The following is a 27,892-nucleotide window of genomic DNA, read 5'->3' as shown; positions in this document are numbered from 1 at the left end:
TCCGACAAACAGATGTACTAAGACAGAAGATACTAGTATTGTGTCAGAAGGTAGTTGGGTTTTGTTAATGAATCTCTGTGCCTTTCACACTGAACTGAACTTTAACTGTGTTGACTATTTCATGTGTTAATGAGGTATTTTCCTAACACTGGCAGGGTTCACCGCCATCAAATCTAAGTTTGAATATATCGGCATTGGAGCGGATGTTTGTTGCAGTGCAAATAACTTTCACTGAACTTGTCCTCTTAGCCATTTCGTTCTGTCATTTCGTGGTGGTGATCAAGAGAGGCAGGCGGTTTACAGCCATTGATTCTGATAGTGGCAAAAGTGTCAGATAAACTGTTTGCTTTTATTAGAGAATTCTCGGCCAAAGATTATTGGCTTTTAGGTTACGGTACTTGTCACTGACGGCTTTTTATTGGTTATGGGTGATCTTGTTACTGTGAACAGTTCCGTACTCTCGTACTCTGTTTGGGGTTGGCGCGGACGGAACAAGACAACAGACATTTTTGTCACATGGGTTTGAAAATTGCCGCCAGTGTTGGAAATTTTTGGTGTCAATACCTTATGCTTTTTTCTAGTTATGACTCAATAGGAGATGATTTCATAATTGAGGAATAGGTTTCAAAGAGAACATATGTGCAGTAGAGGACACTTTGTCGTTGGATTTAACTCAATTAAGCCTCAATTAGACGAAGATCAATAAATATTTAACTGTTCCTTACATTGGAATTCACTTTGGATGATTTTTTAGAAAGGCATTCTGATCAGGTGACAGTGGGAGTCAAGGACCTGATGCACTCTATGTGAGGATGCTTCAATCTCTCTTCTACTTCAAGACTTATCTTCTCCGTGATAAATAAACTATTTAGCGAAAGTGCACCATTACAGTTTTTCTGTTCCTAAAAGACGTATGCTGATGTGAATATCTAAGTGTGCAGTCATTCTTGATGAGAATCAGTGGAAGAGTACATGAATGAGGATTTATGCTACAAAAAAAGACGCGACCTGCTGCTAAGTGAGCCATTCCTTTCTGTTCAGGATTCTTTAGATAGAGACGTGACATCAACTTCAGGCACAAGTACTCCAGTGCTTGTTCACTAGAGAACTCCTACGAAGGATTACTGAGCAAGTTGTATTATCTTTGAGTCGTTGGATGCTCAGCTTCTCTGCTTTCAGCAACTTAAACAATCCACTGTGACCTAAGGGAGGTATCCTATTCAATTTCTTCTTTCTGTTTGTTAGTTCATTACAGGATTCAACTTGGCATTGGTTTGCATGGAGTAGCAACAGGAAGCGATTGGTATGAGATAATTGATGGATTCGACTTTTCAAAACGAATGACTGTCTTATTTGCTGACTTGTATTCTTTAGTGATAGTGAAAGGATAACTTGAAAAATGGGGAATGAAGAGTCGAGGCCAGAAAGTGGGGATGAGGCGGGGAGAGAGGTTGGAGATGGCTGTGATGGGCGTCCAGGAGAGAAGGAGGCTGACCGCCAAGGAGGTGCGGGGTTGGAGTGTAAGGAGGCAGTATTAAAAGAAAGCCCAGGTCTAGCAGGGATGGATGAAAAAGATAGGGCAGGTGGTGACAGATGCCCTGAGGAATTAGCTGCTCATGATCTTGGCCGTGTCGAAGATAATTCTGTTGAAATGGAGCAAAACATTGATAGAAAATGTGATAAATATGAAAAAGATGATTCTAACTGTGATAATGAAAGTTCAAAATGTGATCAAGTTAAACATTGTGATGGTGAGGTGTTGCAACCTCCCACACCTAGATTAAACTCGGTTGATGCTGATGTCAAAAATGGTTGTGGCAATTTTAAAAGGACTGGAGAGAAGCCGACTCTAAAAGAGATTTTGTTGGCCTCTCAAGAAAGTTCAAAAAGTAAAGAGAGTCAGGTGTCAGAAAGTAAGCGCAGTCAGGGGCGCAGAAGTAGACATAGTTCTGATCTAAGTGATGCAAGTCATTCTAGTATTGGATCGAATCCAGATAAAAATGTTTCAAGAACTTGTATAAAGAATGGCGGTAATGAAAATCCTGTTGTGCGTAACCGAACTAGTTCAGAAAGTCCCAAATTGCATACTGGAAGGCGTACTCGCCATAATTCGAATTCTAGTCGTGTTTCCTTCTCTGACGATGTCGTACAAATTGATGCGGAGAGTAAGGATACATTAAAAAATTCCCCATGTAGTACGCTGGAGCGTTCCTCGGGAAGTTTGCCACCGGGAAAGAACCCTTTAACACGCTTTAGAGAAAGATACTCGCTACATTCGTTCAATAATAAAAATATGACCCGGAGTTCGTCAACACGCTGTGCAAAAGTTGATATTAAAGGCTCCAATCAGAGATCATCTTCATTAAGCAGATTGGATGATATGAGATGTCGAATGAGGTCAATCATGCTAAAAAAACCCATGGAGAATCCAAAGGTATGATCAGTTTACATTTTTGTGTTACAAAGTTTGATTTGGTCAATGTACCTTCGTTTGTGCATATTGCCAAATTATGCTCAAATCGTTCTTGACAAATCCTTGCCAAGTCACTGTTGCGTGTTGATGGTAGTGTGACTTATTATCTGCCAAGATTTGTGTTACATCTTGGGAGGGGGGTGGGGCTGAACTCTATTACGTTAATGTCGATGATGAATTTCCCAAATTCTAGCAGTCTTGTAGCAAGATTTTCACATCAGTCATTTCAATGATGTTCACCGCATTTGACAGTTGTTATTTTTGCTCGGATTGCTACGTTTTAAAGTGATAAATAAAGTAGTCAAACATTTGACATCCCATAAAATAACATGTGTAAGATTGATTGGTTGTTTGGGGTTTAATACTTGTTATCACGATATAATGTCACCATGGTTACTGTGAGAAATATAGCCAACTGTGGTACCATTAAATAGGTTTGTATTGTGTTGAAATGGCTGTAAAATGTCGTTATTTTTATGTCTAGAATATATTGCGTGTATAGAAATCATGTTAATCATGCAATTTCATTTGGTATGCGTCTAGTCACTTTGTAGTGCAAAGCTATTGGTAGTGTGGTTCAGTTTAATTTCCATTAGAATATTCCAGAAAATAAGAGAACATTGATACGAATGGTATATTACTTTGTCGGAAAGGATTTTATGCATGTCTAAAGAAGATAACCTCAAGTTGAAGTATTTTTGGAGACACCAGTACTGAACCTTGGGAAATAAGGAGTAGATGCAACCAACTTTGGGGTCGCTGTCTAAAATCTTTGCAAGATTTGCACAAGATTATGTTTTTCCGGCGAGGTGTTACCTCTGTATTACATTACAAGTCAATAATGCCAAATGTGTAAAAGGATAGGACACCATCCACTTCTATGTAGAGCTTGAAGGGTGTGCAGCATTTCATTCTAATATGTCTAACTCGAATAGATACAAGAAGTGTACTTGGTATATTTCAGATGTGATGCTGGAAGAGGAATTCCTGTTCAGTAACTGGAGAGTTTCCATTGTGCCGCAAGTGCTTTAGAATAGTTCGAGTTTGGCAAACGATTTGAAATGTTTTATCAGTTACCTCCATTGGATTGATTTTCTTGTTGAGTTAATTATGACATATTATATTCTTATCTGGAGAAATACCATCAGTGTGCCTTGGTAAGCTAATTCAGCTGCTGCTCTCAAATTTGAAGAGTATGTGGATTCTGTCTGTTGTGCTGTGCCAATAGGGTCTGACACATATCACTCCCAGACCAAGGAGTTTCCTCTTTGGTTGAATAGCTGTTGTTTTTCAATCAATAAATGCATGGGTTCATGCAGTGGGTTTGGCTCAGTCACATTGCATTTCAATTTATCAAGGGTTATAGTCACAATGCTGTTTTGGTGAAAGACCAAGATCAGTGGCAAAGTGACGGGCAAGGTTGAAATGAAGATGAGACAATAAGGAATTAAACTATCCACCATAACAATGAATATAGCCTTTAGCCTGTCTGTGTTGTTGACACACTGAACTTAATGAGGATAGCACCTCCCTAAAGATGTATGAACGTATTTTGTACGTGACATGTTCAATCAAGTTTATACTCATTCATCCTGGTTAATAGGCTGCATCTCAGAGGATGAGGCAGTTAGCTCCATCCCCAAGGAATTTGATAGCTTACTGTTGGATCATTATGTGAGAGTGACCGCTGTGAGAGGAATTATCTCATACCAATAAAGCTTGTTGAAATGATGTTGTATCTGTGGGATGAAAGTCTGCCGATACCACTCTGGTGGGATAATAATAGTGCTACTTTCCAGTTAGTTTGATATACATGTATCAATCTAAATTACAACTTAATATGGTATAAAATGACACTTTAAGTGTAGGTTTGTTGGTGCTCAGTGTGGATGTTACAGTTCAATAAATGGTAATGGAAATGCACCGGTTGCTTTCCCTCTTAACATGCTTAAGTCGCATTGTGAGTCTTAACTCGCATTTCCAATAAAAGCTTCCAACTCTACCATATTCCACTATCATCATAAGTTGATTGAGCCCTGAAGACAGGAACAGAGATGCTGGCAATGGTCTGTGGTCATTATGTGACTAATTAGCTAATGATGATGGCCTGGTTGCAGTCTCATAGTGCCTGATACACCCTGTTAATTTCCCTGGCCTCGATGGACCGATTCACATAAGGAGAGGTCTTGATCATGTGTGAACTCTGGTCATGATCATTGATGGACCTCCATTCAATACAATAGCCCAGATGATGTTTCATTAGTCAATAGTGGCGAGACGGTAGTCCATTGATAGGGCAGAACAGGTGATTTATGAACATGGCAATCATATAGTTTATGGTAATAACCTTTTGGAAGTGGGTGTGTGGAACCACAAATACAAGTATAAACATGAGTGATAGCATTGGTAATACACTAGATATACGACAAAATGAAACTTTGTTTGATTTAATACAGTTAGTCTGTGTGTTCCTAATTGTTTGATGGCCTGAGAATGATGACTGTCCCCGATTTCAAATAGCACCAACGAATAAACTCATACAATTCATATCTTTTGCAGGTAAAGAGACCACTGACCCTCGACATGCCTGATTTTTAATGGAAAACTCTTGTCATCATCTGAAAATGATTTCCAACCATATCAATGCTTCTATTCCCATCTTTTCTTCTGTTGATGGTCTATTTTCGGTATTTTCTTGCAGCATGACCCGTTCCTGAACAGACGCCATGAACTAGCACCTCTCTCCCCTGACAGAAAAAAGGTAGAGACCTTGCGTGTCGGTGTCTAGCATTGTTGCTGTGTAAGCCGTTGATGAAAATTTGAGATGTCACATAACTGTGTTCCTATTTTAGTGACAGAATGTGACCTGTAACTCTAGGTTACATGCAGTATTCCTTTTCGTTATTGAGAAGGTATACCATGTGTTTGTGGGCTAGCTTTGTTGGTGTGTAGTCACATGATTGTGTTATGTTGATGAAAATGTGTGTGTGTGGGGGGGGGGGGGGGAGCTACATGATTATGTTATGATGGTGAAAATGTTGAGTGTGGGCACATGTTTGTGTAATGTTGGTGAAAAGTTGGGGTGAAGCTGTGTGTGTTCCTTTCGTGGTGATAGACTGTGCAGAGCTGTAACATTTGGGCTACATCACTGTATTTCTTTTTGTTGGCGTTAAGGTAGAGACCCTTAGTGTTGGTGTCTAACTTTGTTAGTTTTGTAAGGACATGATTGTGTTATGTTGGTGAAAATTTTGAGGGTATCGACTTGATTGTATTCCTTTTGTTACTAACAGCTTGCAATTATTTGAGTTGTACTTGGTTGTTGTTTAAGTGTCAGTATAGATGGGTAGGTGGATGCCCTTGGTATGTGTTGGTATAGTCTAGCTTTGATGGTCCAGGAATTTACAATGCTAAATGATGGTTCTCAGAAGTAACCAGCCTGCCAGAAGTTATGAAAAAATGGTTCTTCAGGTGTATTAATTCAATCTCTAGATCTGGGGTGACATAAAAGTTGGCAATGAACCATTAGTATTTAGCGCTAACATTCAAAGTATCATTTTCCTGCAGGCTACTCCCTTCAACTTATTCAAATTCCAACAATGATGAATTTATCAATGTCACACTATCAAAAATTCTCCAATTTCTCTCCACGCTCCACGCAACACGTGATAGATCTTATTCAAGCAATCGCTCGCTTGGGAAAAGACATGGACAAAATTTATGACTTCGTGCTTTTTGCCGTTCTAAACATGAAGCGAAAATTTCTCATTAGGCAAAGCTTTGGTTGATTAAATAATTCACGACAAAAGGTTAGTGACAATTGGTGGCTTAAAATCATGCATTCTTTCTTGCGGAATCAGACACAAAAAACAGGCAAAAGTTTAAGCACCGGCGTCTGCCAACATTTCACCTTACAACATGCTTTTTTGCACAATGTGAAACTTTTCCGACCAAAAAGTCGTTTGAAGTTATGCTATACTCATATTTCTGTGAATTCTGGTGCAGAAACGCAATATTATATTCCATTGCCCGAGGCCGATTGGTAGAAGATGGTATTATCAAATTCTAACTTCTCCATAAATGTGAGAAAATAATACTCATTGAGATGATGACATGATAATTTGAAGTAAATGGTGGTTCTCTCACAGGAGTGGTGCATGGGTGCGTGATGTTTTTACTGAATGATTGCATCGAGCAGTGAAGAGTGAAATGCTTTATGAGAAACCAACAGGTGATTATGACAGTTAGAAACACTGACAAAAAACTACCTGATATACAACAAATTGGCGATACAGAAAACCGGGAAGTTTTTGAGTACGTTTTAAATTCCAATTGCGATAACAGCATTTTAATTGCTGTGTGGTGAAGAAGGCAAAAACACTTAATGAGTGTTGGCTTCATTCAAGGTTACTTTGGTAAAGGGTCTCTATCCCCGTATTCAACTATTGTACAAAAGTGCATTTTCATCGCTGTGAAAATTAACATTGACAAATCACCCTCATGATGGCTATGTACATTGAATGAGCTTCTGTAGTGTTTATAATCATTTCCAGTTGTCCAAACAGACCTCTTGAGGACAATGTCACAATCGAAATGCAGGGATAAGTTCACTTTAACGTCTATCAAGATTATAGGCAAGAAGATGAATCACTGTTTAACTTATACTACATGTAAGACAAGGGTGCTCAGCATTCCAAACCATAACACAGTAACCAAACATCTACAACATTTCTATTGTGTGGACTCCTTCAGATATATTAATTTGTCAAACCAGCCCACTTGAAGATGATGGCTGTGTAACATTTGTACACTCTTTGGTGGAATATGATGAAAAAAAGGAGTAGGAATTTCGTTTTTTTCTCCAAAACGTCTTGAGGATTGATGAGAAAAGAGAATGGAAAGTGACATACTGTTGCCTCTGTGCAAAAACAGATGCCAGAATTATAGCCTTTATCTTTGAAGATCATGACAAATGTTGTTGCCATAGCCAGCATTGTTACTGTAACGCAATGAAAAATCATGAAAAGAACTATAGCGGCGGAGGAAATTTAACGGAGCCAAATTTCTGCAGCATAAGGTGATCATCCCAATTCCACTCAAATAAGGGTGTCTATTCCAATCAATATCAGCATCTTGAAAAAAGACCATATCCCTCCTAATAAGCTCTCAACTTTTCTAATTTCTGGTATGTTTTGATGAGGTATTCCCATCAGGGTAAGAGCACGTACAAAACTTATTCGGGCCATTAGTTCTTAACACTGCTCCCACTTGCATTACGAACTCAGGAAAAATGTACCTGTTTTATAGAGGAAAAAAGCAAATTGAAATTTACAAACCTAATAAAAGTCGTCAGGAAATTTATCAAATTACTAGAAGCAATTCACTTGATGAACCGACAACACATCTACAGCAATTTCTCGTAAACGTGTTTCGATCCAGCTCTTGTAGCTCACTGCAGCATGGAATTGGCTGAATAAGGGGAAGATTCATTTGGCTGAGAACACCCTCAATCCTTGCTTTGAAAGACACTCCATGAGACAAGACCACAATTGATTTTTTAAGCCTTTTAGCAGTTAAATTGTCAATGTTTGACCGCGACGCATCAACAAACGCGTCAAGTAGTGAAACTGAAATTCGGATATGATATACGGGTTAGTCTTGCGAGTAACTGGTGCGATGGAAATTGGTGATTGACCACGGAAATTTTTTTATAATCGACAAATTAGACAGACTTTGATATTTCCACTGTTTTCAGCCAACTGGCAGAAAAAACTCAAAACACGCCCCCTATTACCCAATTAGCAAAATTCGAAATTAATTTTTTCATCAAATAATTTCTTTATATCTGTAGACTTGCCACAGCAAATATTTTTTCAATACCTCTCCAAATATGTACTTGAGAGTAAAAAACATGCACTCGTCTAATTGATAGGCCTCGACCCTCCAACCTATGAATATTCATTAGTGGTCTTGTCTCAATGAAGGTACATTTCAGGGGTTAACATTTTGAGATTTTTTTCAAACTAATGTACATGACATCCCACAACTCTCCAACAAAGGAAAGTCATATCTGGACATTTTTGGAGAAATGAGAGACATTTCAAAGAGTGGTACAACTGTGCCAAAGCGACGAAAGAGGACAAAATCGACAAAAAGTCATGATTTTGCAGCCAACAGCACCAAATTCAAAGACCTGCCCTGGCCAGAATAAGCAAGCTATGGAGCTGAAAATTTAGGATGTGATTTAGGAATATATTTGCTGCTTAGGGCACAACTTTCAGAATCAAGGCCTAAGTAGTTTCAAAGAAATTACAAAATGAATGGCAACACAACAAGACTTGTAAAAATGAAACCGAACTTAGACCGGGGTCAGGTTGACTCTTATTTGGGTCAAATTAAGTTTTTTTCTCATTATTTTAGCTTGTTTTGACCTTAAATCATCAGCAATACAATATTCTAAATGAATTAGAGTGATTTGAGCACATTCAAATTTTTCACTATATTGACCCAAAATGTAGTGTAAATAGAGACAAGACCACAATTGATTTTTTAAGCCTTTTAGCAGTTAAATTGTCAATGTTTGACCGCGACGCATCAACAAACGCGTCAAGTAGTGAAACTGAAATTCGGATATGATATACGGGTTAGTCTTGCGAGTAACTGGTGCGATGGAAATTGGTGATTGACCACGGAAATTTTTTTATAATCGACAAATTAGACAGACTTTGATATTTCCACTGTTTTCAGCCAACTGGCAGAAAAAACTCAAAACACGCCCCCTATTACCCAATTAGCAAAATTCGAAATTAATTTTTTCATCAAATAATTTCTTTATATCTGTAGACTTGCCACAGCAAATATTTTTTCAATACCTCTCCAAATATGTACTTGAGAGTAAAAAACATGCACTCGTCTAATTGATAGGCCTCGACCCTCCAACCTATGAATATTCATTAGTGGTCTTGTCTCCCATCCACATACTCAGAAGGGGCAGACCAATTTGATTCCATGCACACAGGCATTAACATAAAACTAAGCTTTTAAATGAAAGTTCACCATTACTTGGTGAGGTTAACAATAATATTATGATATTAGTACAAGTGTCAAACTGAAGTGATTTTAAACATTATGTTTTCTATTGGTGCAAAAATGCATTGAAATATCACTGAAAAGACCAGCTGGGAAGTTAATTGAAATACTGTGTAATGTATTTGTATTTCTTTCAGTTTCAGCACTTGGATGAGCAGAACAATCTGACTTGGAATAGTCATGGATTCCATTATTTGTTTTACATACTGCATGATAACAAATATATAAGGCGAGCTTATATATTTTTGATGATAACCATTTCATCTGAGAAACTTATCCGGATTCTCTCTTCCTCTCGTATTTGCAGGGTCCCAAAGACGATGACGAAGACATAGATGAGCTTGTCAAATCCCACAGGTCTACGTCAAGTCTCCTGACACCACATGGGGTGAGTAATTGACACCTGTCAGTCAAAGCTACATTTTCAATCACTTGAACTAAAACTGCTTTGATTTCTTCCAAATGCGTGCTTACCGTCTGCCAACACTGTGTGAGACCAATAATATGGATGCCTCTGCTGTGTTTCTGTGTGCGCTGTATCTTTGATTGTAAAATCTCTATCTGCACCGCGCTTGGCACCGGCCACAAAATCACACTCAGTGGTGTGAATGCATGGGTTAACACCTCTACATTGTGGAAATAAAGCCTTTATACAGAGACCTGGGTCCAGGAAGGTTGTGAGCTTGGGGCATCAAATGGGACAAATTCCGAAGATGACATTTGTATCCCTCTATTTAACAGATTGTTTAAAACAGTTATGCCGGCAAGATCCAATCTTGGTGTGTCATGCATGGCCACAATTGTTAATAAGCTTTATCTCATGCTATTCTGAGAAGCAGAAGGGGTGCTGACACAAAACCATAATTGATTTATCCTGAATAATGGGTAGACTAATGGGATATTATTTGGGAGCATTATAAAAGTTTGGTATGTTTGCCGGTGTCTGTGTCATTAAGTCAATCATCATTCACCATCCGTATGTGATACAGGGTACAATTGTGTTTGTATGTTGTTGCCATTTATCTCTCCGCGTAAAAATCCACTGGAGCCCACTGCACACCCACAGTATTTGTTTCAGCATCAAGAATTCCAGCAAAAATGGTATAAACCCGACGTAAATCGCTTGTTGCATGCAATAAAACTCGCATATCACATTTTACGATTGCACTGTCATTTTAAAAACATTTGACCTTTGACCCCCCCAGAGTGATGCGGATTCCAACTCCTCAATCCACCATGCAAGTTCTGTTGTGAGTACCATTGAATTCCCAATCATATGTTTGAATGTTGTTCATTTCACCAGACGTCTGCCATGGATTCGTTTCCGGTTAGTCATCACTCGGAGGACAGAGTAAAAAAACACGTTAAATTCTTTTAATTCAGAACTGAAAATAGTACATTTCTGACTCCGCTCCACCCCTCAAAGATAAAGTATGAAAAGAGCTGAGTAGATTAAAATCAGTCATGATGTACCTGTCAATGATGTACATCCTCTCTGGAATGTACAAAGAGAAATGTACGGCAGACAGTGAGGTGAGATGATCAGCAGCTTGTACAGGATGTAGTCTGAACAGTCACAGCTTTTGGTTGAGGTTGTTACGTTGCATTCTAGGTTTGTACGTTGCATTCTAGGTTTGTACGTTGCATTCTAGGTTTATATGTTGCTTCTCAGTTCTTATGTTGCTTCTCGGTTGTTGAATTCTAGGTGAGGATGTTAGTGGTAATATTTGTTGTCGAAAAATGGATGTTGTCTGCATGTATGATGTATTTGTTACTTCAGTGTTCAATGGATGTTGGAAGCTGCTACTCTTCAACACCCACAGAAGAATGACAAAGTGCTTTTAGCCTATTGCATGTCAAAGCCCTATATAAGATGACAAACATATTTTTTTTTGTATTGAGATTTAGTCTAACTCATAATCTCCACTCGCCAGTCCCTCGATTATCTTAAACACATCACGTTCTCTTCCTTTGATGATGTCTACAGGAGGTAGATGATTTTGTTACTATATCACCCACTCGGATGTAAATCAGCGTCCGTTTTGATCCTCTAACAGGTGAATACAAGACCTGTAAGTGTTAACACTGTTTTACCTCCTGTGAGACCACATTGGATAAATATCTCTCCATCAAATCTCCTTTGTAGACCACCATGTCTTTTGAAATATCATGGAATATTTTTATAAGGTTACCCTTTTATTTGATAACAGCCAGTGTACATTTATTGAATCCATTTAGGGAGAAACGTGGAGTTGGTTTGAATAATTGAAATGTATTCACTGCTAGTTGAGTTCTGGCGTGAGTAATGTGGAGTGCAGTTTGAAATCCGTGCACCGATTCAATTCTCCACTGAATATGGCAACAGAACTAATGTTGGAGAAAGAGAAATGAAGTCTTCCATGGCAACTATCAAGCATTTTTCTCTTTGATCTTGTGGAGCACTTGCCCAGCTCTTACTAACTATTGGTGTGTTCACACTGGATGCGAATTGAAACCGAATTCCGTAGAGCGCTCTCCGGAATACGAATTGATTAATCCAGTTTCTGAACGGTCGCGTCACACTGGCCCGAATACGCATTCAAATTGGTTTAAAACGCGCCACACTCAATGCATACTAACGACGCGCCATCTATTATTATTATTATTATTATTTATTAACCTCCCATATGGGAGGATAAAATTTACGAGTACAAAACATATAAGTATATAATATCACAGTATCACACAGTCATTATTAACAAGTTAAAATCGCGTAAGGTGCTTGACCATTTCCATCTCCCGGCCATGCCTATTGCCAAAGTTCGGGTCAAAGAGGAGTGTCCTCAGCGAGTCAACACCACCGTCGCTATTAGCGGAGAATCCCGGCCTCGCCCTCGAAAACGAGGCCAAAACCGGGGAAAACCCCGCCGCGACGATGTTGCTGATCAGCGTACCTTTGACCAACGAACCGGCGGCAACATACCTTGCCAGGAAATGGAAATGCAAGTCACGTGCAAGGGAGTTGATTTTTCCCTATTCTATGGCATAACGAAAAACGATTTGAGTTCATGAGATCATTTAAATACATCAGTTAACTAGTTCGGAGCACTGGTTCCCGCGGTCAAAGGTCACTTTCCATGCGCCGGGCGCATGCGCAGTGCGATCGAAAACCTTAATTCGTATCAAGCGCGTCACACTTGAAATCTCAATACGGTTTCGTTGATTCGGATTAGCTGATTCGCATTCAATTCGGTTTAAGAACCGTGTTGGTTAAAGCGGATTGAGATCGGTATGAACCGAATTGAGTGTGACGCCCCAATACGTATCAACGTTTTAATTCGAATTCAATTCGTGTTAAAACCCCAGTGTGACCACGGCATATGCTATCCCACAGACTGCATTGGGATTTATCATTTCAATAATGCATTGAGATGTGTATCAACTGATATAATGATACACATTAGTTGATTGATGGAAGAAAGTTTGGGGTTCCATTGTGCAAAAACTTGTTTATTGCACAAAAACCTTTTCCCGTTGTCACTTTATTATCGATAGTGCCTTGAGTGTAATTATGCAGCTCTCATTGAAGTGAAACGTATGGAAGTATAGCCAGACACGATGTGAATAATTTAACTCCTGGATGACTGAGATAAATCATTAAAGCTTAATTACCCTGCTCCTCATTGTAGCCCAGCATTCATGAAGCGCCTTCATTAAGGCAACAACAATAGTGTTAAGGCAATCACTTGAATTGGATTGTTTGAATGTACATATCAGATCCTGTTGCCCTGGGGGGAACAACCAGCTAGTCATTGCATTTGTGTCTTTGCTTTATTTTCAAGCAATCCGTTGGTGTTCAGTTGAAGTCGTGACTCCACTTTTGAGATATGGCAGTTTGAAGAGTTATACTCCTTCGTGTTGTTTGGCCACAGTTATGGCCAAAGTGTTTCAATCGTGAAATTTGGTGGAGAAGACTGGTTCATGATAGCCTCACTGAGACACTAGACAATCAGTATTAACAATGAAACAGGGTGTGATGGTGTGTCTATTTGTGGATGCTGATTAATCAAGACCAAAGTGCTAACGGTCATGTTAAAAATTCAGAATAACATCTGAACCTCTGATATTACTGAGGCAAATAATCATCTAATTAATTGCCTGTGCTTGACCCCACCCCCTGTAGCTGTTCCATGCGATTGATAAGCCACCAGTTGCAGATTGAACATTTCCGCCACACCCTTTATAAATCAAGTCGACATCAATGAAGTGGCACTTCCAATTTGAAATGATTTATGAAATCGACTTGAGGGATTCGAATGAGATTGATCAGGCTGTGCGGACGATTCCATCGGGTGGGGTTCTATGTTCAGTTTGTGAGGGGAATCGATCATCTTGAAAATTACTCCCAGTTCGTATCTTTTGCCTGCAATTATAGATTTATTTGAAACTGTCAATGAATGGAGTAGATACCTTTGAGTTAATCTGAAGAAATCCCCACAAATCGATAAGAACAACTTCATGTACTATTCTGGCTAAAGGAGCATCAAAAACCCATTACACCCAGAAGAACCTTCCTATTAAGGACACCCTTTGGATTGACAAAATCTGTTCTTTATTGATATGTGTCCTGATTACAGAGGTAAGATTACTTTGGGACCAATTGGCTAATGCAAGAGGTGATACTTTTGGACAGAACAGTAGCCTTTTGTATCCTAGGTTTACACTGTATTTCCCCTTCTATCATTTGTTTCAATTTCTTTATGCATGTGTGTTATACTTATTTTTTTCCAAATTCTTGTTATACTGTGTTCCACCGATCTAAGGCCAGTTGAGAATTACTCCAAAATCGAAACTGAGGTCAAGCCAGAACATAATGTCATGATCATCAAACAACTTGATGTCAACCAACCCAACGTCTGTCCAAATAGAATATGTAGAATGGCATCAAATGACCTTGTTCATGATATCAAGCTTAAAATCAATAGAAGAACCGGTCTTAGATCAGTGAATTGGGAGTACTTCCTTCTTGTCTCTCCTGATACCCCATCCCACTGAAACCCAATGGACAGCATTCTCGCCTGTTTTTGCATGTGTTTTGTTTCTTCTCTTGACTTGGTTGCCATTTCTCTCCATGACAGCATAGTGACAATGGCGCCTCACCACCTGGTCCCCTAACCAAGACCAGGGGTAGTAGACTAAATTTACTTTTAGTGAGTAGCCTCGTAGCTGTAACTATTGACAAATCATAGATCGAGCAGTTATAGGAATAGCTTCTCAAATTTTGCACTTTCTACTAAAATCATCTGTAAAAGAGCCATTATGAAAGTATCTGCAAGGCCAATGCATGTTGAAAATATCTCCAATGCCAACACATTATGAAAGGAGCTACAATACCCGGTACATGATATGCTATTCTATTGCAAAAATAAAGAATTCTACGATATGTGATTTGTCAATTAGGGCTATACAGAAACATCAAGATATTGGTGGAGGGCCATTTTTATGTTCAATACTTCATCTTCATTCGTTTTAATAACCTTTTTAGCACAATTCTGCTCTGTTTTCCAATATCTCTGCATGTGCAGATCATTTTATTATGGGCAAAATTAGTTGCTAACAATCTATCAAGGCTTGCGTGCCCAACCACTTCAGCTTTCTCTTGACCATAAATCTCAAAGTTTTTACCGCCTCTTGGAAAAATATCTAATTTGGTACCAAACACCCTGGGTTTACAAACAATAAAAGTACATTTTCTACTTAGTAATATTTTTTTCACCGCTGTTGACAATCTACACTAACATATCCAGTTGCTTTGACCTGAAAGGTCTCCTCCCTGAAAGTAACCTCAGTAACCATGGCAATGCTAGGAACATCTGCCAGTGGCTCGGGTCTTTTAGCGACAATTAACAATACCGCACGGCATCCTTGGTTGGAAGATGTCCATTAAGGTGGACATGAATACTTATAGAATCAGGTTTCTTACCATGATAAGGGGTTATGATATTAGGGTATAAAAGCCCGAAGGGTTTTTCAAAAATTGGTTAACCTTTTCACTGCAGTGTCCAGCATGAAACTAGTCATACAAGGGTAATTCGATTTCATGCATTTTTTTGCAGATTCGCAGACTGACAGAGACCAAAGGAGTTGTTCTGTTCCCCCTAGACCAAAAAGCTAGCTACAAGTCTGCATACTGCCTTTAATTCTAACCAATGATTACCTTCTCCTAATCTGGAAAGCAGTAGTGCAGTGATATGTTTCAAAAAGATCATAATTCGAAGAAATTTGCAAATGTCTCTAGCCTGTTCTATCTTGGCACTCGCCTCAGCCGTAAATGTCTCCATATCCAGTTGCCCACAGTTTAATTTCGTCTCCTTAATATATTCAAATCCTTCATGCAATTTCATTTCCGATTTGTTCCAATCCTAAAAAGAGCATTTGAATTGAATGTCACTCTTGCCATTGTACCATATTCTGATCAAGATCACTCCGAATTGAGAAGTTGATGCACTATTCATGAAAAGCAAACAGCAGTTGATGAAATTTATAATACTTTGACCCAGAAGTTGGTTTTCCAATTCTGGCAGAGAAATGTCTTAATCTTTTGTTTGAATGTGGATCTTGTCACTCATATCCGATAAACTGAACTTGTTAGGATGACTCTGACATGCATTTTCATTTCATTGTCCTTTGTGCATTCATTTGCTAATTGGTTATGATTCCCTTATTACTTCTAATGAAGTTTGTTCTTTTTATAGTTGCAGTTATTGTTGGTTAATTTATCTTAATGATCTACTGTTTTCTTCATCAATTTAAAACTTTTGAATATGGTTATACCTTGTATATAGTCCAATCATAATTGTCTCCCTTGCACCAGTCACAATGAGACAATGTATTGTATAAACCTACCCTTCTTCTTGACTTTCTATCATTTCCAACATCTTAAATTATTACCAAGTCTCCAGTTGCATTCACCTCTTGGTCTCACAACCTGGACTGAGCAGATCCGGATCCGAAAATGATATGTGACTGCAGGCCTCAGAATGGTTAAGATGTTTCTACTGGTTATACTGACTGACCTTTATATATTAACCCTTTGTATGATGATTTCCCCAATGTCCATACCTCCAGAAACACTCACCCTTTGATGAAATTACCAGAGGTAACACACCTTTAAAGGGTCTAGGTTTCATCTAAGCATTGTAATGACATTCGTGTTGTTGCTTCCAGGGGAGTAAGGAGAGCATCACGAGTTACTACAGCGATGCTGGAGAGGGCCTGTATGGTATGATCCCGGTCGAGGGTGAGATACAGTTTGGCTTAGACTACAACTACAAGACAGGGACATTCATCATCATCCTGCGACAGTGCCGGGATCTGTCTTTAGCGGACCCGAAGAAGAAAAGAACAGACCCGTGAGTGCGACTCGATGTCATCAAATGCACCCTTGAGGATTTCACCTCATGTTTTCTGCTTCTAAGCATTAAAAAGTAGCATCATATTCTTAGTTCTGTATATGAGACTACTTGGGATGTATAGCCATCATTTCCTCAAGATTTTGGTCTTGACATGGAAGCCTGGCCACATCTTTTAGCAGTAGAAGTCATAAGAGTGCAGTCTTGAAGTCGGTGTAGGGATTTTTGTTCTCCATTTCCACAAGGGCACATGGGAACCTCATCAAAGGCGCTGACAGTTCCATTACTCAGGTCGAATAGGGCGTTGAAAAGGATTGTGCACTTGTAAAGGACTGTTTGTATTTTCTCTGATTCAGATATGTGAAGGTATACTTGCTACCAGACAAAACCAGGACGGGCAAAAGGAAATCAAAAGTCAAGAAGAATACGATAAACCCACAATTTGAGGAACAAATCAGGGTAAGCACTAGCCATGGTATTTTTGGGATTGGGGTGGGGGAGGAGGGGATCCTCGGGTTATAATGTAGTGGTTTGTCTTATAAACTAAGTGGGAGAGTATCAATATCTGATCATACTACATGTAATGTAGGTATTGCCCGTATCTGCGGTTTGAACATAGCAGGCACACTAGAGGGTCATAGTGGCAAATGACCCAGCTTGGTTATTTCCATTCAATTTGACCTCTTTTATCAGGACACCTCTGTATTTGTCAATCGCGAGGGTCTCCTTAATAGAGAGGTTTTACTGTATATGATAGGCCCATCACTCTCTACCTTTCCTTCCAGTACACCCTGTGTAAGAGTGAGTTGGAGAGTCGAACCCTTTGGATCTCTGTCTGGCACAACGACACGTTCGGCCGCAATGCGTTCCTTGGTGAAGTCTTGATGCCGATGGATTACTACGAGTTCCAAGACCCCACCCCTGAGTGGCACCAACTACAAGAAAGGGTAGGTAGAAAGATGCAAACTAGACGATAATTTCAATTTGTTGGATTGTTGCATTGTCTGAAATTCTTGCCAAGACTTACGAAAAGTTTGGCGCTGGAGAATGGTTTTATCGAGTGTTCTTCAGACAGATGTGCTGTCAAATAATAGGTGAAGAGATGATTCAGAACATTCTCTCCCTGTTCTAGGGCCATTTCAATGACACATGTAAAGGTTAAAGTTTTTTGGCAATAAATGAGGTCATTTTTATATATCCTTTATCATGTTTATCAAAAGGTTATGTCTTCTAGCCATCTTGAAGTAGTCTTCAAATACATAATACAACAGACATGAGACACAATGCTATTCAAATTTCACATATTGTCTTCCTGTGGTATCTTCAACCAATTTATCTGTTTTCTGAAGCCGCGCGAGAGAACTTCATCTTTGGAACGAATCACCCAAAATCTTCCTAAAAAGTTGCTCGGGAAGGTATACCATTGATTTAAAATCATGTTTAACCCGTCACAACTAATCCCTTTTGGTATTTTGATGTACATGTCACGTTGCCTCATATTTATAGCACGTTAATTGGTATTTTTGGTTCCATAAGTTCTAACAATGTAATATTTCATATCTTGCTTTTACAACTAATAGATGGTAAGTCTTGTTATGAAAGATCAACAGAGGGTGGTGTACTTAAAATATAGCTGACTTTAATTTGAAATCGATTATTTTATGCTAAATTATATGAAAATTAGGTTGCACCAGATTTCAGTTTGAGCATTTTCATATTTCATGTCCATTCAGGTATTTTATTATGGGATTTTTTTGCCATGAAATTTAGATTTTTGATCAGTGACCAATATTATAACCATTTAATTGTGCATTTCCTGTTGTTTTATCAACAGAAACTCAGTGATGATCCAGTGGTAAACAATCACATTTATTTAACTACTTTAGCACCTGTCAGTCAACATATTAACCCCTTTCAAGCAACCACCTGAGATTTGAAAAATATTGTCTTATTATTAAAGAATTTCAGCCAAGGAACTTTTGATGGCTTAAACCGTTATGTTGCAGTTATGTTTGTCAAAGAAAATTGAATTTATCAAGTTGAAATTCTGAATCCTAAATTTTGAATAATTGGAAAGTTGAATCCAAGTTGGTTGTTGATGATTGGGGTAAGCATGGTGATTGACATATGTCCATATTAACAGAAGTGCTCAGTACTGTCTAGAAATCTCAATAGAAAATGCTTCTTCTTACAAAAGTGCAAGAATGCTTTAAATTCTTTGTGGTTTCGGGTTCAGTTCAATTTGATCTAACGACACTTCTAACATCAATTTATGGCTGGCTATCTAGCATTGGATGGCCATGTTTAAAACACTAATGCTCCATGTTCTTGCTATGTTTTGCTCGTAAATGTGTCCACGATTGTCCAGTTTTAGATACTTAGATTTAGACTTGATTGTTAGGCTTATGAGGCAGATGATCATATGCATGTGAACTTCATGTAAAGAAAAAAATTCCAAATTTCTTATTTCTTCTGATTAGCGAATGCCTTCCTTTTTTAAGTGCATTGGACACTACTATTTTAGGGAATGCTTTTACTTGAGCTCACGTACAGACGTATCGATCATGTCTTGTAAGAAGAGATAACTTGTATGCTCTCTTTTGGTGCTACTTGTAATAGAATAGCCTAGATGTCAGTTTGTGGATGCCAATACATTCAGCACCATTGAAGCAAAAGCTTGTTAGTCTAGCACAATGTTTTAGATCTTGTAGTGTTGGTTTTGGGCGTTAACTGTTGCTTAACTAGCTTGCTCTATTAGAGATATGTTCTTTTAACTTACAAGGGAAACTTTCAATATTTAGAAATTTTTACTGTCATCAAAATGTACTTTCTGTTGGGAAATATCGATCCATCCTAGGGCTTATCTTATCGAACCTACTATTGCCATCTATACCTCTCACGTGAAATGGTCTCTGATGGCTATGCTGTACAGTTATTATGCATACAAATTTGCTGAAAATTGATATTTATAGTATTTGTGCATCTGTCAACACAAGGGCATTGTTGAAATTGATAATCCGTACGTATTCACGCAATTTGAAATTTTCATATTCAAGTAAAAATTTCAAATCTTTAACGGCGTTGACCTTTAAGTACGTACTTGCCAAATTGCCATTTCATTCAACTCACTCTCATTTTTCAGAAACAGCCTTCTATGTCCTTCCTCTCCTACAAGGGTGACCTGATCGTCGCCATGAAGTTTGTCCCACCGGAAGCGATGAACATAGTTGACGTGAGCCAGGTGGACAGTAAGGGCGAGCTCCACTGCTGCGTGAAGGAGGCAAGGAATCTGACTGCTGTGAGGGCAAATGGCCATTCGGATCCGTTTGTTAAAGGGTGAGCAAAATGGTCCGGAGTGGTGATGGTTTCATTCCTCCTAAAACAACCAGCATGATCAGTTGAGATTTGTGGTGAAGGTTGCTTCTGTTATGGGCAAGCAGATTTCTCCATGAACTAATTACAGCTCAAACTTAAGATTCACCTTGATGCTTTCTAATGGTATCAGTAAGTGACATGAAGGGGTTTACCTTAGAGTAATCAATACATTTTATCAGATTGTCTCCAAATATCCCAATATCTGCAAAGACTAATGCAGTCCCATTGTCTCCTTCTACAGGTACCTTCTGCCCAACAAAAATCGCAACAGCAAACAAAAGACACCAACGATCAAAAAGAACTGTAACCCAAAATGGAACCATGTCCTTAAATTTGATGACGTCTCACTGGAGGATCTGCCGATGAAATGCCTCGAGTTGACCGTCTGGGATCATGATAGGATTAGCAGTAACCAGTTCCTTGGGGGCACGAGGCTCAATATGGGACCAAGTGAGTTCGTCTCCTTCTGGTATGAGTCTTCAGTGCCTAGTGGTGCGGGTTCCAGAAGGCACTAGACAGTTATGTAGACCTAAAGTAGGCCTACTTGGCAGCACTGTTGTCTTTGGAGATTTATAGATCAGTGCTCCTTCACTGCATCAAGTCCTGTAGAACTAACTGGCTGAAGTCGGAACCCCTTAGCTATCATTGGCACCAAATAGAAATAGCAGTGACATGCACTGTCACCATTAGTGTTTTTTTGTATAAAAGGTTATTAAAGTTCTATTTCCCAGTTACACACAGTGTGTCATAGAGTAACATTGGTACATTAGTGATCAAGCTGCCTTGACAGGTTACAACCCCGACAAGGTTTAACTGGTGAAAATATTCTTGCAAATATTGCTCGATACTTCCTTAATGTCAATGTTTACCTTCGCAACTCTTATAGTCGTTGTTTCCTTTCAGCCTCCCCAAATGCCCTGGGTGACTGGATGGATGCAAAGGGCGAGGAGGTCTCAATTTGGAGAGGGATGCTGGATCGACCAAACGTCTGGGTAGAGGGCAGCATCATGTTACGCCCAAATATGGACAGGCGTCACTGAGATGGCAATGAGAGACTTGAGTGCCTAAATTACTTAAAGTTTAGTGAGGTTTAGAAACACACCAAGTTACCAAACTTACTTTAATTCTGACTTCAAGATGCAGCTACTATGTTTAGTTTTAGCCAAAGGTTGGTGATACATATTTCAGTAAGAACCTTGAGATGGTTGCCTAATGTCAACATTGCCATCAAGAGTAAATAAAACTCTTATGTAATCTTAATTACTCTTTAAAGCTTTTTAACGTTGCCATGACGTTGGAGTCGAAGTTTGGTAACATAGTATGTTCCTAAACATCGCTAATGAATCGTCATGTGGACAGTGCTAGGTAAAAATATAGTGAGCTTTCAAAACTGCCCGGTTAGACTTACAACTATATTCAATGACGACTCATGTTTTGTGTAACATGCCCGAGTGACATATGAATCTCAGCTGAATAAAATCGTAGGCCTATCCAGGGGTTGCACAAGCTCACTATATTCGATTTCGATTGGAGGATGGGGCAACGGTGGGTTATAATTTGAATGGTTTTGAATGACCAAGATTGATAGAAAGGTGAATAACCCTGAATACATTCCTTGTACTCTGTATTATAAGCAGATTTCGGGTGTACAGTCACACCAGCGGCTGTCATTGTTTATCTTTTTGAAAAGTTTGTTTTCAAAATGAGCTGTATACCAAAATCACAAAATTTTAGTTGACGAATATGTGTTGTATATGGATACTTAGAAACGGATAACAGAAATAATGTGATGTTAGTTAAAGTGGTGGTTTTCTAAACATGTACATACTCTGCATCTCATTTTGAAAACTGACCTTTCAATTTGTTATAAAAATATAGCTTCCAAAATTAGTTTGAAGGATTTACTTTCTCAATGAGGAGAGTTGCCCTGTATCATATGTTGTTCCCGGAGTTTTGTTCCATGTACTCTACGTTGAAGTTCCTGTCATATTGTGGGCCGAGCGCTCACAAAGGGTTGGTCCATAAATAAACATGTCGGACCGATGCTTTTGCTGAGATGGGCATGGCTCTCAACCCAAGTCGCTTGTCCATAAAAGGAGGTATTTGATATCACGACCTGCGGTTGAGACTCATTTTCAAAGGATTTCAGAGAGGGGAGAACATGATTATTTATGGACTACTTTGATTTTTCTGCTGCTAACCATTTAAAGACCAAACATTTTTTGTATTTGCAATATTGAAAGTTAGAAGAACGGTCCGACATGTTTTTTTATGGACCACCCCTTTGTGAGCGCCCGGCCCACATTATTACTTTGGATTAAGGCCCAATGGCAACATTTGTTGAAAAATAATATGGGACACCTGAATAGTTTCTACAAGTATGAATTGTCATAAACTATTGATGTGACCATTTGGTTAGCAATTTCTGGTGACCCTATTTTGGGTAATTCATTTCTAGTTGAAAATTTTCTGGATACGACCTTTGCAAAGTTAATATCACGTTCAGTGACTTTTCTTGGTCTTTCATTGGTTCAGCTGTGTCTTGGTGATACAACACCCATTGTCTTTCACTGTGAACCTTTCACACGTTTAAAATATTGTTCTATTAGCCTTTTATAACATGTTGTGTAAATATTATGCTATATTTGTAAATAGTAAAAAAAGGTCGAGTTTTGTTACAGTGAACCAAAAGAAATAGATGAAAGTAATTAGATTGTGAGGTAGGCAATTAGACATAATTAGACTATAGCAATGTTGGAAAAATCGTGGTCCTTGCTCAATTAATGAGTGGTCTTATCTCTTCTTGAATGACTGAAGGAATTTCATACACGTTTATCACGGACTTAGCCAACAAACAGCTGACGAAACTATTTGTGTTCATGTTCAAATTTGTTGATAGCTTTTTTATGTAGCATTCATAGGGCTTTTATTGACTGTTTAATGTTAACTGTTCAGGATTAGTTGCATAATGATACGAGGTTCACTGTAACAAAATTTTGTTAACATTGTAGATAATAGTGTCATGAGGAAGTATAATGAGTATTGTGATGTACATTGCATCTAAGAATCTTTGTGCTTTTGATCAACTGTTTCGAAACTTAACCTCGGAACTGGACATGATCTGTTTTGGGTCCTGAAAGTTGCTCAGCACATGCCAACAAGTAAGTTGTTAAAGGGGTACGCCGTTCATGTTCATTACTGGTAGCTCAGGAAAATGGAAATATACAACACCCTTGTGTAGTTATGTGCATGCAAATTTGCTGAAACTTGGTATTTACAGTACTTTTATATTCTGTCTTCACAATGGCATTGCTGAAATTCATATTCAGTATGTATTAACACGATAGGAAATTTTCAAATTCAATTACAAATTTCTAATTTTTGATGAACAGCGTAAGCCCTTTAGCTTCTCCCTTATGCTGACCATCTTTGCTGAAAACCATGTCAACACCTATTTTGTGACTAATTACCTGTTATTACTGTAAAGTGTAACTTTCTTTTATGTCAAATTACTAAAACTTAAATATGATGTTGAGAACAAACTCCATTTTGATACAGCAAAATGTGAGAAAACCCTTCAGTATTTTGGTGATAGGTTTCAAATATTCGTTCCTGATCAATTTTATTAGGCAATAGTGACAATCGTTTTCTTGTTTATTGGTGAAAATAGTAAATAAAATCGTAAATAGAACTTGATGGACAGATTTATGCACATAGCTGGTAAAAAGATGTCATAAGTAAATGGGACAAATATTTCCAGTTGTTTTTGTGATGCTGTCAGTTTCCTGAAGGGGGTACTGGCCTTGTTTTATTCGGATTTGGTTCTTGTTGACAGGTGTAGCAAGGCTGTACCAACACAATTTAATGCTTGGCCTAGGCATGTGAGGCAAAAACACTAGACTAGTAAAGATTTAAAGATTTTTTTCTTGATTTTGTTTCAGTTGCTGTTCTTTGATTCTTTGATTTATTATTTTAAATGATAAAAACATCTTGACAAAAAGTTACTATTCCCATTTTGTTTTAATCTAATACGCCTACAATGTACCTGTTGAATGTTAATATCTAAGAGACACAAGTCATGTATACTTTGTATATATTTTGTTTTTGGTGAAATAAAATTGAAAATAACCAAAAATATGGTGTTTATCGCTGTTATCACAGACTTTGTCTGAAAGTTTGGGACATAGTCTGTTAGTGTGATGTCCCTGCATTGTCGTGATCGTGGTCCTGGCCCAGGTTGTCCCATTCCTCTGCCATGTCCTGATTGTGATAATCCAGGAGGACTATTAGACTATGCACTTCAATAGTTGAGCATGGGATCAAGTCCCTTCGATAGCATCGGATGAATTATGGTAGATGATAAAAGGCACATCCCAGGTACATGGGACTCCTCTGTCCTTTGTAGACCTTCTGCTGTGCTCTTGGAAACGGGCACAACCGAACTATGAAGACCAGTATGGGCTGTATCAGGTACATCTTGGGTACATGGGACCTCACTATCCATAGTAGATCTTGGGCTGTTCTCTTTTAAAGGCAAGCACAACCCAACTGAAGACCAGTATGGGGTGTATCTACATGGAACCCCTCTGTCCTACTACACCTTCCGCTGTGCTCTTGAAGACCAGCCCAATTGAAATTTCAAGACCACCATGGGCTGTTCATCCTGTCCATGTCCAATAGAGGACAGATGTATACATTTAGTTAATCATAGGCCGCACGATCATGTAGTTCGCTTCTTTCAAAATCTCCCGTCGCGTTGGTTTGCCGAGGACGAAGTAGGCCTGCGCGGGAGATGAACGGACCTTTTGATTTCCCGCCAAAAACTCGGGGATGTGTCTGGAACGATTTGGAACGGCGACCCGCCGTGCCCCAAAAGCGATGCGCCGTTCTGCCCTTATCTGTTCCAAAGGCCGCCTGTCTGCCCTTTAAACCCACAAAGATGCGCCGTCCATGCCTCTATCATTAACGCCGTGCATGCCCCTTGCGTCCGCCTTGCCCTCAATCCCTCTATCCCCAAAACGCCTCCGTGTCTTGTGCCGATGTCGGAATAACTTGCTCAACGCCACGTGGTCGTTTGGCGCCAAGATAGTCATTTTCGCTCCCAGGACCAATATACTATGACAACGGTACACAAATAACAGTCACACAAATCGGCGGACGAGGTCGCCAAAGAGAAACATAAACGAACGGCCCACTGCGTATCGTCTGCTCAGTGCGCTCCGCGGCCATGTATATAACTAAAGAAGGTCCACGTGTTCACTGTTTGGCGCGCTGATGCAGAGATGCGGCCTGTCGTCAGTAATGAATTATCAGGTTGTTTCATGTTTGTATTTAGTATGAAATCTTCTTTACAATTATGTAATGACTGTATTTGGTGGAGAGAATATAATATACTGCTGGTATTTGAATTTAAACGTCAGACATATTATGCTAGGCCTCGTGAGGTTGTCACATCACCTGCACGTCACATCTTAGGCCCTGTCTTGCAGCGAGCAACAGGTCAAAGGGGCAGAATTTCTGGTGCCAATTTATCCGTTGTTATCTCAGTAATCCTTTGCCAAAATCATCTCAATCTCTGCGATTGGTAACTTTAGGAGTCCTCAAACTTGTGGAAACAGTTTTCTGTAAGTAGCAATTTTTGCGTGATTTGTATTGCATTGCCGAAAACGCCGACACCTTTCCTTCTAAGGTTGCCTAAATTGTCATTCATCCCCCGCCCCGGGTCCGTCGAGGCCTTCCCCTGTATGAAGTTAATAGACAGTTTGTGAAAATCATTTTCGTCTATTTTGACACGTGTTGGTATGTTCGCGCAACCTCATTGCTGTTGAGGATCGGCGTCTAGGTTGACGAATGTCAGTCAGTGCAGGTGATCAATTGCTGTCTAGACATTGAATATTGATTTAATTAGAATTGCATAATCATAAAATGTGATCGTGTGATAATCCTTACTCACTGTAAACTCAACCCAACTGTAAACTATAAACTCCCGACTTTATTCACGAGAATATCCCATAAAAAATCTGGGCCCGTTATTTTAGTTCAGCTTCTGGGTACTAACGTCACTTTCACACTCTATCGACAAAAGTGATTTTCAGATATTATCATAACGGGGATAGCAGTCCACCCTCGTCAATAGTATCCAACATTTTTTTTGCTGACTTAAATTGCATGGGGCCAAGAACAAGGGCCTACAAATTCGCCAAGCAGTAGCGTAGGAAGGTGGCAGGGAGATTCAGATATAATTTATCTGGAGGAACCGGCGACCAATCCACAAAAACCCACCGGCGGCAGTAAAACTTTCATGCCGAAAATTATGACTGCCGTCGTAAATTTGATAGAGCGTTTTCTTTATATCAAATTGAAACATTGACAAGGAATCGGGCGTTACTGGCGGCAGGTATTTTCGAATAAGACAAGCCATGCAGTCACCCGGGTACCTTTGGTTTCGACCAACCTCATGACGCTGGCGCTCTCAACAGCGACTGGTTTCGGCGGCGCAAATTGTCTTTCTCCCGTACGGACACATTTATGTAGTAGCACGATAACAAAACCATTTGGTCAGAGCAAAACGTTCTTTTCCATGTGGTTCGCAACTTAAAACACCAGGCCAAGACACTGGTGGCGCTGTCAACATGACAGATGGTTCTTCTCCCGTACGAATATCAATAGATGCATGCGATGTCGTTCAATCGAACGCGAGTACGAGAGGACCCGAGGACAATGCTTTTTGCTGTTGAGATGCAGGCAGGCAAGGACAGCGTGGTTCCGGGCTTGCTTGTGACCTGCAATGGTCAGTGTCAGACTCATTAGCCGATTGCTAGTTTGATCATAGCTTATGGCTTTGGTGAGGTCATGTTGATATGCAAGAAAGAGACTCTACATGTATATCACAATTGGTACTGAACTTCCAGCGCTTTTGCCTCTGTATATTGGCGCTGAGCAGTGTCTATCAGTGAGGGTCAAGATGATTCAAATAGGCTCCGATCCGCTAGGCTACGCTGTACTCCTGTAGTGGGGTGGGGAAGACGGTCTAACACTGTCACTGAGCTCATGAAGACCCCCTCCCTATCAGCAAGCTGGCAGGGCTGGCTCTTCTTCATGACTATTTACTGCCTCCTAGTCCGAGTCATCCTCACACTCATGCATTTGCGTCAATACTAACGGGAGTGATTTAGCGATTTCAAGACATTGCAGGTTAAGATGAGTCTGAGCATGTTGCCAACACAGATGCCTTTCATGGCAACAGGTGGGAAAATGGTGCTATCTCTATTATGGACACCAGTGCTCAGTCCCATGGGTGTCCTCAATAGAGTGGTTGTACTGTGTCTACCATCAGCATTGTAAGATGGATAGGCCAATGCATTTGATTGCAGCATGACTCGGTTACAATCAGACTGACTTGACTGGTTGTGACAATTGGACAGGCCGTGACAATTGGACTGGATGGGCTGGTTGTGACAATTGGGCTGGTTGAACTAATCCAATTGTGGCTGTGATGGCATTTTGGAATCTTTTTACCGGCGATCACCATCATTGATATAATAGTTGTAAGAAAAAAAGAACACTA

The 27,892-nt window shown here is 39.4% G+C and overlaps 1 protein-coding gene across 15 annotated transcripts in view; it reads left to right on the top strand.

The window, feature by feature from the left end:
* LOC135487843 (synaptotagmin-like protein 4) overlaps window positions 1–24,431 on the top strand; it is a 72,364-nt gene extending 47,933 nt beyond the window's left edge. For 10 of the 15 annotated variants that reach the window (XM_064771949.1, XM_064771950.1, XM_064771948.1 and 7 more), the window contains 11 exons: window positions 5,175–5,234; window positions 9,867–9,947; window positions 10,765–10,809; window positions 16,766–16,950; window positions 17,307–17,409; window positions 17,736–17,897; window positions 18,300–18,365; window positions 18,785–18,805; window positions 20,093–20,286; window positions 20,567–20,775; window positions 21,229–24,431. In XM_064771949.1, coding sequence (XP_064628019.1) covers window positions 5,175–5,234; window positions 9,867–9,947; window positions 10,765–10,809; window positions 16,766–16,950; window positions 17,307–17,409; window positions 17,736–17,897; window positions 18,300–18,365; window positions 18,785–18,805; window positions 20,093–20,286; window positions 20,567–20,775; window positions 21,229–21,365 — 1,263 coding nt within the window. In that variant the 3' untranslated portion in view covers window positions 21,366–24,431. The remainder of the gene's footprint in view (window positions 1–5,174; window positions 5,235–9,866; window positions 9,948–10,764; window positions 10,810–16,765; window positions 16,951–17,306; window positions 17,410–17,735; window positions 17,898–18,299; window positions 18,366–18,784; window positions 18,806–20,092; window positions 20,287–20,566; window positions 20,776–21,228) is intronic. The other 5 variants (XM_064771954.1, XM_064771955.1, XM_064771956.1 and 2 more) reach the window with 5 other exon arrangements.
* The last annotated feature ends 3,461 nt before the right edge of the window (window positions 24,432–27,892 follow it).

Source organism: Lineus longissimus, chromosome 5, assembly GCF_910592395.1.
Source record: "Lineus longissimus chromosome 5, tnLinLong1.2, whole genome shotgun sequence".
NCBI lineage: Eukaryota > Metazoa > Nemertea > Pilidiophora > Heteronemertea > Lineidae > Lineus > Lineus longissimus.
The sequence above is the reverse complement of the archived record's forward strand: the minus strand, read 5'-3'. Positions and strand labels throughout refer to the sequence as shown.